Source organism: Gadus macrocephalus, chromosome 7 (genome assembly GCF_031168955.1).
Source record: "Gadus macrocephalus chromosome 7, ASM3116895v1".
Classification (NCBI taxonomy): domain Eukaryota; kingdom Metazoa; phylum Chordata; class Actinopteri; order Gadiformes; family Gadidae; genus Gadus; species Gadus macrocephalus.
The window spans coordinates 24,234,504-24,249,467 of NC_082388.1; the positions used below are offsets into that span (position 1 = coordinate 24,234,504).

Sequence of the window (14,964 nt, forward strand, 5' to 3'; positions counted from 1 at the left end):
TGGATGGATTATTGGGGGATGGATGCTGGATGGTTGGTTGGTTGGATGAATGGATGAATGTTTTGGTTGATGGATGGAGGAATGGATGGATGGATGGATGGATGGATGGATGGATGGATGGATGGATGGATGGATGGATGGATGGATGGATGGATGGATGGATGCATGGATGGATGGATGGATGGATTCTTGGGGGATGGGTGGCTGGATGGAGTGATGAATGGAATAGGTGATGATTGGGTGGGTGGATGGATTTATGTGTGATACGTGGACAGTTTGATGATTGATAGAAAAGTGGATGGATGAGTGGAAGGATACATAGATGAATGATTGTGTATCGTCAGAATGTGTCATTCAATCACGAAGAGTTGGACCCAATTGACTTGATAAATGTGTCCAGGAAAGTGAAAAGCAGCCTATAATTGTTGTTTGTAGAATGTTTGTTGCTTGAAGAATGTTTGTTGAAGAATTGTGTGTGATGTGACTCCTGGATGTTTTCTGTCCAGGATTCGTCTGGACAGAGATCAAGCAGATGTGGGACGGCGGCTTCCAGGACTACATCCATGACTGGTGGAACCTCATGGACTTCGTCATGAACTCCCTCTACCTGGCAACCATCTCGCTGAAGATCGTAGCCTACACCAAGGTGAGGTCCCGGGTCACTCTAGCCCCCCCCCCCCCCCCCCCGAACGATAACCCTTTCATGAATCACGATATGAACATAACGCTCTGACTCATAAAACCCAAAGAATTATCGCGGTCGGGGAACCTATTTTTCTGCAAGGTTGTTTCTCGCACTCTATGAAAGTTGCAATGTTGAAGATAGAGCCCCTCCACGTTTGTCAGTGGGAGACTTTCCAAGAACCCGAGTAACAATGTTAAGTGCACTCTTAACTGGCTGTGTGATGTGAACTAACGTAGTTAGGCTGGCTTGGCGTGTGAGTGGGAGGGGTTTAGGGTGAGTGGGAGGGGTTTAGGGAGTTTTAATGGTACGATTCTAGAAAACAACGAGAGGTATGGGCTGGCCTTTATCTTTTATGTGTATTGAAATCACGATCAATCAGCATTCAGTGCAGATTTACCCAGGTTATTTAAGCTACGCGCTAGCTCGAACTTTAAACTGAAACTTTGAGTCACTTTTACGAGGACACATTTCAACGAGCCATGTTTTCCGTCCTACATATAAATACACATGAATACACACATCTACATGACCCTGATGCTGACCCCCCGTCCCCCCCCCGTCCCCGTCCCTTTGCAGTACAGCGGCTGTAAGCCCCGCCACCTGTGGGAGATGTGGCACCCCACCCTGGTGGCCGAGGCCGTGTTCGCCATCGCCAACATCTTCAGCTCGCTGCGGCTCATCTCCCTGTTCACGGCCAACTCCCACCTGGGCCCGCTGCAGATCTCCCTGGGACGAATGCTGCTGGACATCCTCAAGTTCCTCTTCATCTACTGCCTGGTACAATCACATGCAGGGCCTTTAGCAAACGCTTTGATCCAAAGCGATTTATAAAAAGTTTGTGTTTGGGGGGAAAAAAATATTCTGTTCAAAATCGCGGTATTTTACGCATGCGATAAAGAAGCGCAAAGTATTGCCATTTGTCAGAAGAAGAGTAACAACAATATATCGCTGTGGGTACAGTAAGGATGTTCATAGAAACAAGTGCCAAGCACTAACAATCGCTAGGTTAACCCATTCCCCCGTACACAACACAGATAGCTAGGATAAGATGCGACACGATGCTAGGTTCTATTTTTAAGTGCCAGGACGTACAACATCCAACATGGCGGTACGCCCGGAAGAGCCGCCCCAGCTCCACGGCCGCGGCGGTGCGATGACCGCCGGTCGGCGCGAGATGCTGACACTCTGCCCCTCCCCTCCTAGGTCCTGCTGGCGTTTGCAAACGGGCTGAACCAGCTGTACTTCTACTACGAGACCAAGGCGGCCGAGGGGAAGTGTAAGGGCATCCGCTGCGTGGAGCAGAACAACGCCTTCTCCACGTGAGTCCCAGCGCGGTGGCTCGATGGATGTGTCTGAAATGGGGAGAGTCTGAGTAGGGGTCCGTTAGTTGCCTGGCTATTGCCCGACCAAGCTCAATTGTAGATTGCACGTTGGTCTGGGGAGGCTGCTGTCATTTTCTTCAGCACAAGAGGCGTGATCAACGGGCGGAGTTCAACTGACTCTGTACGCAATTGGCTGCTTGCCGTCGTTGCCCTGTCGTCATTGTGTTAAACCAGCCAGTAGCGCGTCAAGGGGGAAAAGCCAGCTCGGGGATTGGCTCCAGTAAAGGCGGATCGGAAACAGGAAGAAAAGTATTGCTCTTCTCCAGCCCCTGCTACAGGGCGAATATAAATCGCCTGCAGAACGGGCTGGGGGTACCCAGTCTAGTCCTTTAGAGCAGTGGTCCCCAACTTTTTAACACCACGGACCTGTGTATCACGGTACTGTGATTGACAATTTTTCGCGGGCCGGTGTTACACCGTATTGTGTTACCAATCGTAAAGTGTGACACCAGGGGTCGCATGTTTTCTGCAACGTGCGCGGGCGTAAAGCAGAGACGGCCATGAAGTCGTTCACGTGCAGAATCATGCACGTGCTTTGAGCCTGGACTGAGTACACTACTAATCAACATCGTATCGCCGACGCTTAGTCGGGATGGCTTCAGTCGACTGAGAGTGCATCCGTGGCTTTTCAAAATAAAACATCTTTCAGATTCGGAGTCAATAAAACAAAAACAAGACAAGTTGTTTATTCTTTCTTGCGACCTGGTACAGCACTAGTTCACGTACCCCAAGTTTGCGGGCCGCTGCTTCAGAGCACTGGTGCTTATCTGCTCTGGCCTCAGGACCCACAAGTGTCATTAGTGATTAAGGCAAAACCCCAAAATAAATGTGTTTACCAATATTACAGTAATCAACAAGGCCTTCAAAACATGAAACAAGCTAAAAGCTGCAATAATTTGGGAAGGACTCAATGAAATAAAAAGCCATTGAAACATGAATTACATTTTCTATATTAACATAAGCTTCTTTCTGAAGATTAAAGCTGGCATATGCTCTGCCTCCCACTCAAAGTGCCCTGGGATCCCCCAGTTAAGACTGGTTTAGAGTGTTGCATTCTAGATCACATTTTTTCATCACCCCTGAGAACTGTCTCACAACCGGGAAGTGGAGGAACCTGATCGTTTGTTCTTGTACTTATTCTGTCAGTGTGTGTGTAGGTGTGGTGGTGACGTGTGTGTGTTTTTGTATTGTATTCAGTAAATAAACTAAAGTGTGTGTGTGTGCGTGTGCGTGTGCGTGCGTGCGTGCGTGCGTGCGTGCGTGCGTGCGTGCGTGCGTGCGTGTTTGAGACTCTGCAGCCTCTGTTCTGGTCCACGTTAATTCTTATCATTCTAGACATGACAAACAGAACACTGTTTCCTCCCCAGGTTATTTGAGACTCTGCAGTCTCTGTTCTGGTCCATCTTCGGCCTGATCAACCTGTACGTCACCAACGTGGACGCCGACCACCAGTTCACCGAGTTCGTGGGCGCCACCATGTTCGGCACCTACAACATCATCTCACTGGTGGTGCTCCTCAACATGCTCATCGCCATGATGAACAACTCCTACCAGCACATCGCCGTAAGACACACACCCAACACGCCCTCTCATAACATCCCTGAAGATCAGTGATGTGAAGGATAGCTCTGTGGTAGTTTGGGTGCATTGGGTTTGATACACGTTACTATATACTATAATAGTTCTGGTTTCGTAAACCCCTCAATGTCCACAGTCGACATGCAGGCTTCCCTGAGTCAGCTACCTAACCCCTAACTGCTCAATGCTTACCTCTCTTTTTCTCAAATTGAACTATCACATTGTCTCTCTGGTTCAAAGTGGCGAGTAAAAATAAGGACATAGAAGAGGTAGAGCAGTCACAGTAGGAACCAGTATGACCCAGGGTAGCCTGTACATACAATTGTCAGATGTAGCATGAATGATAATATGTGAGCGATGGTATGGGCAATTCCTCGTTGGATTCTCTCTGTCTCAATGTGTTGTATATTAAACTTATTATGCAAGGGCCAGAAGCAACAACACCCTTCTTTGTTAGAACGGGAGCGCCACTGCGTTATATTACTTCTGGGAGCCTTTCTGTAAACACTCGCCTCATTCTCACATCCATTAAAAAAATGAAAAACATGTTGGCACGACGACATTACGCCACAAATGTCTGGCGGGTTTGAAATGTGTTTCTTTCAGGACCATGCAGACATCGAGTGGAAGTTCGCCCGGACCAAGCTGTGGATGAGCTACTTTGAGGAGGGGGGCACCCTGCCCTCCCCCTTCAACATCATCCCCAGCCCCAAGTCGGCCTGGTACCTCACCTGCTGGATCAAGAGACAGGTGTGCAAGAGGACCCGCTCCCAACGCCCCAAGACCTTCGGGACCCTGGGGGTGAGTACTGGTACTACTGCTATGAGTGGCATACTACTGTCAGTATAATATACTACTATGCTAATACTACTATACTACTACTGTTCTACTACTGCTTTAAGTGGCCCTTACTACTACTACAATATACTACTATACTAGTACTACTTATGTACTACTAATATACTACTACTGATTTTAGTGGCCTACTACTACTCCTTCTACTACTACTAATATACTACTACCACTTCTACACTATGACTACTATACTACTACTACTATACTATTTTTGCTTTTAGTGGCCTCTTACTATTATTAATACTACACTACTACTACTACTATACTAATACCACTTCTATACTATTACCACTATACTACTGTTGCTATACTACAACTGCTTTTAGAGGCCTACTAATGCTATAATACTACTACTACTATACGACTACCACTGCTTTTAGTATCCTACTACTTCTACCACTACTATACTACTATTACTATACTACTACTATACTACTTCTGCTTAAAGTTGCCTACTAATACTTCTACTCCTACTATTCTACATACTACGTACATACATTTGGTACTAATGCTGTTTCAACGAGTGCAAACAATCCATGATCCCTAATCATATAACATTTTCACTACATCCATCATTGTTCTGTCTAATCAATCGTCCATAATCAATGATCATTCAATCATGACAATATCAAGTCCTACATGGCAGAAATCTATACTATTGTAGTGATTCTAATATTTCAAAAAAACCAAATGTACTTATGATATGAACGGTGTTGAGGAACTAAGGACCTCAGGAGGCAAACGCAACGGAGAATCACCGTGCAGGCTCTCGTTCGGGTAAGTCGAGGAGCGTTGTGCTTCGGTGTGGGCTCCGCTTGGCGTCCCCTGCACTCACTCCTACCCCCCCCCCCCCTGCTCACAGCTGGCCTCCCCCACCCCAACACGCCTCACCGAGGGAGCGCCTCATCTCCCAGCTGTGTGACCGTCCAGCCTTCCCAGCCCGATTAGTTCAATGACTCAACTTTCCCTCTCTGTTTGTCCGTGTGTCTTCGTCCCCCTTCCTGCGTGGCAGAGGCGGGCAGCGGAGAACCTGAGGATCAACCACCAGTACCAGGTAAACGTCGGCTCCTCGTGGGAACGTCGGCTCGGGAGGTGTGGGGGTGAACTCGGATTCACGTCATGAACTGGGGGCCTCTCAGGAAAAACGATAATCCCTGTCTGGTGGTGTTCTTCATTCACTGCTGAAGCCATTCGTATGAAGTCTAATTCGACTTTGTATTCATAATTTAAAATATGATGGCAGTCGGTCTCAATCTGGGTTCTGCTTCCTTTCCCGTTTAACATTTATATTTCTCTACATATTTGAAGGGGAAAAAAAATAATGCCGCTGTACGCGTGGATCTGAAAGCGAATAATTGGGAACCGCTAACAGTTTAAAAAGTTTCTGAAAATGTCTGCACCGTGTAGACTGGCCACTGGTCATAATAAAAACCCTTTTAAAGCTTAATTTACTCGTGTGAACAAGTCTTCATCGGTGGAATATCCCTGTAACAGTTTGGTATCCCAGCCCAGGCTCTGTGCCGTCTCCCCCCAGAAATTCTGCTGTAACACAGTAGGACTGCCAGATCCAAGTCGACTTTATGGGCGACTGAGGAGAGGTTTATCGTGCGTGTGTTTGGTGTTGTAGGAGGTTCTGAGGAACTTGGTGAAGCGCTACGTCGCCGCCATGATCAGAGACGCCAAGACAGAGGAAGGCTTGACGGAGGAGAACTTCAAGGTAACCTTTTGCTGTCTCCCGAATTTGCCCTCGACGGGGCTATGCTTTTCGTGATGTACGAGGATATATTTAGAGTAACACCTTATTGCATAACTGCTTGTGGGAACCGTAAGTTGTATTTTGATCATGCGAGCCAAATATCATCCGAAGAGCAAAGAAAATATAACGTAATATGACACCTATTTTGCAGGAAATAACATCTCGACTCTGGCTACAACCGTGCCAAAACTGCTCATACTTAAAAGCAATTCATTATTTTTTTTTTTGTCTACAACGTGTTCATCATCCTAGTCCTTTGCGTGTTCCCTCGCCCAGGAGCTGAAGCAGGACATCTCCAGCTTCCGCTACGAGGTGATGGGCATGATGAAGTCGGGGAAGTCCGCCCTGCCGGGGGCCAAGGCCAGCGGCAGCCCCGGGGAGTCGGCGCTGGCCTACCCCAACGCCGCCCTGAAGGTGACCGCCCCTTCCGCAACGGCGGCGGCGGCGGCGGGCGGCAAGGCCAAGAGCAAGCTCAACCTGTTCCGGGTCACGGCCGCCATCCTGAAGCGGGGCGGCGGCGGCGGGGGGCCCACGCCGGCCCCCCCCCTGCCGCCGGGGCCCTTCAACGGGCTGCCCAACGGCCTCCCGCCCACCGGGGCGCCGGGCGAGAGCTCCGACGCCGCAGACGAGAAGGCGGGCCAGAGGCAGAACTTCCCCCGGGACACCGGCGAGTTCAGCCTGTTCCACCGACGCCTGGCGGGCTCGGCGGGCGCCGCGGCCGGGGTCGCCCTGAACATGTACTCTTTACCGGAGGCAGCCGGGGATCCTGGGAAGGCGGAGCAGGAGGCCTGCGAGGCCCGGCAGCCGGAGGGGCACGGGGGGGGGCGGCGGGGGAGGGGGAGCGCGGACCGCAGGAAGGAGGACGGGGAGTGCGGCGGAGGGACGTCCTGGGCCGGAATGAAGCTGGACCGGGAGGAGGAGGAGGGGGAGGGGGAGGGGGAGAAGGCGATAGAGCTGGAGGAGAGGGAGAGCTTCCTGGGCGGGGAGACGGCGGAGGATGACTACGGACTGCGGGCCGTGCAGACGGGACACTCGGGAGCGGAGGAGGAGGGGCCCTGAGTGTGGGTGGACGTCAAACCAAACCACACATCAGAAGACAGACACCAGAGGACGGACAATCAAAGAAGGGATTACTTGGTCTTTTAGGTATTCTTTTGTTCTCGCGTTTTGATTGTCGGCAAATAATTGAAAGGTTTTCCATTCATAGGGGAACTTTAGATCAGCTTTGATCGCTCAAGGCTCAGGGAGGCTTTTCATTTGGAACAGCCTCCAGCGGTCTCCATACCGCTGTCAGAGATCGGACTAACCTTGATCATGCTAGGATCATATGGACGCGGGGATTGTGTCATTGGTTTCCATCAGTGGGGGGGTCAAAATATAGTTCCAGATTTTGCTATTTTCTACTGGATGTTCTTTACCTTTTATCTGTCTTATCTGCTTACCTTCTCTGGTTTTCTGTCTCTCTCTCTCTCTCTCTCTCTCTCTCTCTCTCTCTCTCTCTCTCTCTCTGAATCTCTCTCTCTCGCTCTCTCTCTCTCTCTCCTTCTCTCCTTCTATCTATCCATTCTATGTTCCTTTTTCTCTCTCTAGGGAGTGTTCCAATCGGTCTCCATTTCTGCCTCTGTCTCTTTCTCTTCATCTCCAGAACCCCAGCCAATGTTAACCTCTCAGTGTTCCCCATTTTGGCATTGTTTAAAAAAAGATACGCAATAGACATTGTATTTTGAGACCTGACCATGCCTTACTCTTTTTCTGCACTTTACATAGAAACATGTGGAATATCTCAAATATATATGAGGCCGATTTTGACCCTCAACATATCGATTTTCTATGCAAAACAAACACAAAATGATTCACCCAACGCATGAAGTTGTAAATACTCAACAGGAACTAATTAACCCGGTTTAAACAGACTTGTTTAACTGCTGTGGGAAGGGTTTGATATAGACACTATGATACCATATTAATATGTTCTACGATAGGATTAGCTCAACACTTGTTGGATTGCTTGGATGATCTCGTTGGCGGGAGAAATCTGATTCAATGCTTTGGTTCTTGCATACGTTTTGAGGGCCGATGTCAACGTAGTGACAGAAGTGCATCGAAAATAAACCCGAGAATAAATGTCAAAGAAACTGGACTTTAAATGGCATTTGAGAGCTCATAGAACCAGTCGGGAGGCATGGCGGAAACAGGACCTATTGTCATACTGTTATTTATAACCCACTATTGTGACAGACACATTCTAGTGATAAATTGTCTCACATTTCGGATACTCTGCTGTGAACATCACCCAGATAGAATAAAGATTAAAAAGGATTGGATCCAAGCCCAGATACTCTATACCAGTATAGGCTCCCAGCCCAGATACTCTATACCAGTAAAGGGTTCTTCTACGCCAGATACTCTATACCAGTATAGGATCCCAGCACAGGCAGTCTCTATATCAGTATAGGCTCCCTTCCCAGATACTCGATACCAGTATAGGTTCAAGCACAGGCACAGTGGATTTTGCAATGCCTGAATTGAGTTAAGGAGCTTTCACTTAGGAATGAGCATTCTGCTTACTGGAGCGGAAAGCCTAATGCCTGCCCATAAAACATGATGGCACTGAGCTAAAGGTGTACATTTTACCGGCTCAGCACTGAGTGAGTCATTGGTGAGCCAGCCTTTCTCTTCCAGGATAATCAGATATTCGCACCGGGTTCACCTTCACTAAAGCCCTTTCTGCAGGATTGTGCAGTCAATAATGTGGGGCTTTAAATACATCCAACACTGCAGTGGTTACAGGATGGCTGTGTACTTGTGTGGTTTCCACAGGGGGTTAGAAAAACGTAGACAGGAATTATGAAACTCTTTTGTGTGAAAATGGAATGTTCTAAAAAAGTTATGTGCAGCTCCGAAACTTTGTCAGACAAATACTCAACGGAGAGCTAATCAGAAATGAACATGTGGAATATATTTTCGGTTTCTTGTTTGCCGTCGAACATATCTTGGAAGGTGGTTCGCATAAATTACCAGCTAATAATCAGGGGTAGACTTCAGACATCCTTCAATTGTTTAGGGGGCAGGTCAGTCGAAAACAAGGTTAGGGAGCCACTGATTTAGGAGACGTTTTTATATGAAGCAGCGCACCCATGAATACAGATCCAGGTTATGCCGGAGAAGCTAGGGGTGAGAAGGAGTTCTTGCTGGAAGGACAGGGTTTGGTGGGTGACATTCAGATGGCTTTGAAGTATTTCCCAGTATAAAAACAGACTGCCCACTGCTTTGGCGAACTCTCTCCTCCAAAAAGAACATTAAGAGTTGTGCTTTAACAGAGTGTGATGTAAACCAGCAGTCGACCAAACCGCAACATTACAATGGGTATTGTTGGAAGCACCCATATGCTATCGTTATAAGTCGTCATAAGTCCGTACAGCCCTTTTCAACAGTGTGTAGTTAGATTTGGACAGCTTTTCTTTTTGGCTTCAGCCCTTTTCCCCGTCGCCTGCCCTCTTTTTTCTCTCCACTTCATCAGCATAAGGGACCTAATTAACACAGAGTTGCACTTCAATGTCCTGCATTTTTAATGTTCACCGTCGAGGGAGCAAGAGAGCACACTTAGTGTGGTGGAAGGGGGGGGGGTCCCCCGACATCCTTGCCCGTCAATATGAATGCGTATAAACACACCGATTATTCTTTGGCGCTAGAATAAGCTATTTATCCCCGAGTCTTCCATGATGCATAATCACACCTCGATTGCTTCTGCCTCTGCACTGTGACCCCCCCCCACACACACACACACACACACACACACACACACACACACACACACACACACACACACACACACACACACACACACACACACACACACACACACACACACACAGCCTCTTAGACCAACACCACTTCATGCACCTTTTCCTCCCCAGGCTGTCACTCACTTAAATCATTTTTATTATTCTCTATATTGTATTTTTGCCACAGGCTTACCAACATTATAGTGGACAGTAGATGCCTGTACATTTTTTGCCCAATGGCAGAATTCCAAGAAAACAGAAAAGATAATTGTATTTTCTCTATTTTGTCGTACCTGCTAGTTCGGCCCTAAAACTAGAATGGAATATTAATTATCTAAATCTACACGTCGTATTGGAGAAATTCTCCCATAGTCGCAGAAATATAAAATGTGGGCTTTGGTTTCTACTGAATTCTCCTTCACCATGTCAAAGAGGACAAATACATGTCGCTTTTGCCTTTCCTGCACTCAAAGCCCTCAACAACAACAAGGCCACCAGCTTACACTGTTCACACGCGCTACTCCGAGGGGATAAGGTCAGACAGGCCGAATGAGCAAGCCACTCATCGGAGGTGTTAGGAGTCGAGTGTCTCGCTCAAGCTCCGCTTGACACGGCAGAGGAATCAAACCAGCAACCTTCCAACTGGTTCAAGCCCCTGCACTCCCCCACACAGATTCAGAAAATAATGATAATGTTCCAGTAGCACGTCCCGCGCCACCGTCCCCAAGGTGGCTGCCACACTCCACCTATATATAGGTGACTTTTGCTTGCTTTGGTTGTAGAGGTTGATCGATAATGACACATGAGCTGGTGCTCCGTGATGCCATGCAGGAGATCTCCCCTGAGGCCGTGCGGTGATGGCTGGGTTAACCTGTGCTCTCTGATTGCTCAATGCACAACAGGTGTGCAGCCTCACCCCACCCATCCCCAGATTCTAATCAGCCACACTCGGTGAGGCTGCTTAAAACCGATATCATCCACACACACACTCCGCAATATAATCTATTGAATCGAACATGACCTCTGAGAGAAAATACTAAAACATGAAATTGTTACAAAAATGCGCGTGTACATGCACCCCGTATGAAATGCAATTGAATATTTATGGTATTTATCCGGTTTCACCTTCGTCGTGTCTTCCAGCCACAGAGTGAGAACGAGATGGAGATGGAGATGATGAAATATTGAACAAAGTACAGAAGCTTCTCTCATGTGGAATCAAAGGACTGCTCTGCCACACAGCCAGGTCTGCATGAAGTCCTTCAACCGCTTTTCCCTAAGACCGCCACAGAGGGACACGCACGCACACACACACATACACACACACACACACACACACACACACACACACACACACACACACACACACAGTGTTAGCTGTTGTGTTAACACACAAGTTAACAAGTAATCTCAAGTGCACACAAATGCTTACATGATGTAAAAAGCTTTTTATCAAAATGTTTTATTTCGTTTTTATAATGCTCGAGAGCCTCCAGAGCACTCAGCCTTGATAAGAATCATGAAGCTCCTTATTGGTCAGAAAGATCTATCGCTCTTCACCAGGGCAAGGCCAGCGGGTCCCCTCAGAAGCGGAGGGAAACAGAACTTCAGACTATCAAGTGAAGATAAGAATCCTCTAGTTTATTAACCGCCGTGGAAACAGGAGACACAAACATAAATTACAATGATTGCCCATCACAACAATTTATATGGAGATGAATGCAAGACGGAAAAGTGGAATGCAAATAAGAGGCCCCTTGACGCTGTAGTGTGGATTTCAGCTGACCTCGTTTGCACGGGTAATTATATATTTACTAGGTCATCCAAAGAAAATAAATCCAAAGAAAGGTCTTACAGCTAGGGTTCAGCCCCCTGATGATGGTGCCTTGAATGATGATGGGGTAAATAAATATAATTGCTTTTCCGTAACACACAACACACTAAACTGCGGGACCTTCCGTGTCTCTGACTGAACCAACGCCTCATGGGGGTTGTACTGACGTCATACTGTCCACTAGGGGGCGATGTCTGCATAAGTAGGGTCCCTGGTAACTCGGTTCCGTGTGTGTGTGTGTGTGTGTGTGTGTGTGTGTGTGTGTGTGTGTGTGTGTGTGTGTGTGTGTGTGTGTGTGTGTGTGTGTGTGTGCGCAGGGCCGAAGGACTGCGGGGGAAAGTGAGGCAGTCCTGGGGGGGCCCAAGGTAGAGGGGGGGCCCACGGCAATATGTTAGGAGTCGCACACGGCCACGTCTCCTACCCCCCCCCCCCCCCCCCCTCAACAATTGTTCTCTACCCCCCCCCCCCCCTCAACAGCGCAGGGGGGGGGGGGGGGGGCCATCAGTACCTCTTGTATACAGGGCCCAGGATTTGGTGCAACAGCCCTGTGTGTGTGTGTGTGTGTGTGTGTGTGTGTGTGTGTGTGTGTGTGTGTGTGTGTGTGTGTGTGTGTGTGTGTGTGCGCAGGGCCGAAGGACTGCGGGGGAAAGTGAGGCAGTCCTGGGGGGGCCCAAGGCAGAGGGGGGGCCCACGGCAATATGTTAGGAGTCGCACACGGCCACGTCTCCTACCCCCCCCCCCCCCCCCCCCCCCCCCCCCCCCTCAACAATTGTTCTCTACCCCCCCCCCCCCCTCAACAGCGCAGGGGGGGGGGGGGGCCATCAGTACCTCTTGTATACAGGGCCCAGGATTTGGTGCAACAGCCCTGTGTGTGTGTGTGTGTGTGTGTGTGTGTGTGTGTGTGTGTGTGTGTGTGTGTGTGTGGGCAGACTTTTTTTTTTAATAAGAATTAATAATTGAATTGTTTATTGTTTTTTAATACATTAGATGCTTATCCCGATCAAATCGAATATCTGGCCATGTTTGCCCAGAAATTGCGTCCAAAAACGTTATCCATTGTGTGAAGGCGGAATGTGATTCAGGGGGTGAATATAGGCTCTCTCTTGGTCGTGCTCCGCGGTGCTGACGCCGATAATTGCGCCTCCGCATTCCATCTGGATGACTTCACAACTGCAGTTCAACTCCAAGGTTCACCCTCAAGGGTTAGGTAAGCCTTTCAACTTGACAATTCAACTCACGCTGTCAATTACTCAAAACACTGCATCAACTTTGTGCTAGTTCAAGAAAAAAATAATAATAGCTTTCCTTCTGTTGCACACTAATGGGAATACAGTGAATGCGGTATCTAACTTTCTGAGTTTTGTTTTAATTATTTAATTATTGAGATATCAATTATTTGTGCTGAGATGTTATCAACATTACTATACTATACCACGCTAATTTTACAATTCATATTTTAATTTTTTCCACTCCCTTGCAGTGGAGCGAAGCGTATTGAAATGTTCAAACAAAATGTTTCTCCCAGTATTCTTGGATGTAAGTCTGGAGACTGAGGGACTGCTTAATGGTCACCAGGGTCTTTTATCCCTCCGTCTGTGTTTCAGGCCACACATCTACTGTCATCATCAGCTCCTCTTCACGCTGTCTTCAAGTTCATAGTCTGAGGGACTGCGTAATGCCGGCCACGAGTTGGCTCTCTGTCTGTTCCCTTCATCTGTGATTCTCGCCACACGTCCAACATCATCCTCGGCTTTTCAAGGAGCCACATAGTCAACAAGGTCTCCAGGCTATTCTGTCGTTGTGATGGTAATGTTTAGGGAATCTTTCCAGTCTATCAGTCCACTGCTATTTTTGAAATTGATCTTTAAATTACTTTTTCCTCTGTTATATTTTCGTTTTTTTCCGATATTGATTCATTCACATATCGTGAGTCAGTGGTGTGGTCGACCAGCAGGTTGATTCATCAAACATTTCTTCGCAGCACAACTTTGCTGTAACAGTACCTTCCTACTATCGGACATCGCAGTGCAAACGAATGAAGTGCCAGTGGATGGAACAAAGAGCCACAGGCTGCAGAAAATGAATGGGCCCCAAGTCACTATAGTGTCTAATGGCCACAGCTGTATTTAAACCCAGAATGTTGTGGGGCTCTCGCCCTTTGACCCCATATGCCTCCGGACAGCAGAGGTCAACGCAAAGATAAAGTGTGTTTTGTGAAACCAAAGCTATGTGTTTCAGTTATGAACTGGTTTGAATACGAGCATTACGTGTTCAGATGAACATAATAAAACGCGTGGCTGAAAGCCCACGCCGCACATTGTTGTATTTCAAGCTACTTAGTCAGGGGAATTAAATCGCTGTTGCTCAAAACAGTTGCTCTCTCACTGTTGAGCATTTCTCTAGAGTTTTCTCTACTACGTTCCAACATTCACTACATTCATCGATAGTGATGGAACATTCACATTCATGATTGACACCAGAGTCAGGATATGAAATCTACATTATATAATTAGTTCCTCCATATATGCATAATGGATGCTCCTTATTAGTAGTATAGAAGTAGGAGCTGTAGTCGTAGTACCAATACAAGACGTGGATCTGTGTGCGACATGGGATTAGTGTATTAGTGTTGGTAAGTGACGTCATTAATCAGCAGTGTGGACGTGACAGAGGCTCCAGACACAACATCAAGGCCAGCTCTTCTCCAGCCATGGCTTCAGGCCAAGTTAGCCACCCCAAAGTGTGTGTGTGTGTGTGTGTGTGTGTGTGTGTGTGTGTGTGTGTGTGTGTGTGTGTGTGTGTGTGTGTGTTTGCTTGTGTGCGGGCATGCATGCGCTTATGTGTGTGCGTGCGTGTGCGTGCGTGTCCGTGTGTGTATGTGCATGTGTGTGTGTGTGTGCAGAAATGCGCTTGTATGTGTGCGTGTGTGTGTGTGTGTGTGTGTGTGCGTGTGTGTGTGTGTGCGTGCGTGCGTGCGTGCGTGTGTGCGTGTGTGCGTGCGTGCGTGCGTGCGTGCGTGCATGCGTGCGCGTGTTGGGGGGGATGATGGAGTGAGGAAGAAGGAGGATGGAGGAGAGGTGGAGGCAATG

The 14,964-nt window shown here is 47.9% G+C and overlaps 1 protein-coding gene across 2 annotated transcripts in view; it reads left to right on the forward strand.

The window, feature by feature from the left end:
- Positions 1-7,983, forward strand: part of LOC132461979 (short transient receptor potential channel 4-like) — a 25,303-nt gene extending 17,320 nt beyond the window's left edge. The window contains exons 8-16 of one of the 2 annotated variants that reach the window (XM_060057516.1): positions 507-646; positions 1,262-1,462; positions 1,889-2,004; positions 3,435-3,630; positions 4,252-4,446; positions 5,227-5,277; positions 5,513-5,554; positions 6,128-6,217; positions 6,533-7,983. In XM_060057516.1, the coding sequence (XP_059913499.1) occupies positions 507-646; positions 1,262-1,462; positions 1,889-2,004; positions 3,435-3,630; positions 4,252-4,446; positions 5,227-5,277; positions 5,513-5,554; positions 6,128-6,217; positions 6,533-7,315 (1,814 nt within the window). In that variant the 3' untranslated portion in view covers positions 7,316-7,983. The remainder of the gene's footprint in view (positions 1-506; positions 647-1,261; positions 1,463-1,888; positions 2,005-3,434; positions 3,631-4,251; positions 4,447-5,226; positions 5,278-5,512; positions 5,555-6,127; positions 6,218-6,532) is intronic. The other variant, XM_060057517.1, reaches the window with a different exon arrangement.
- The last annotated feature ends 6,981 nt before the right edge of the window (positions 7,984-14,964 follow it).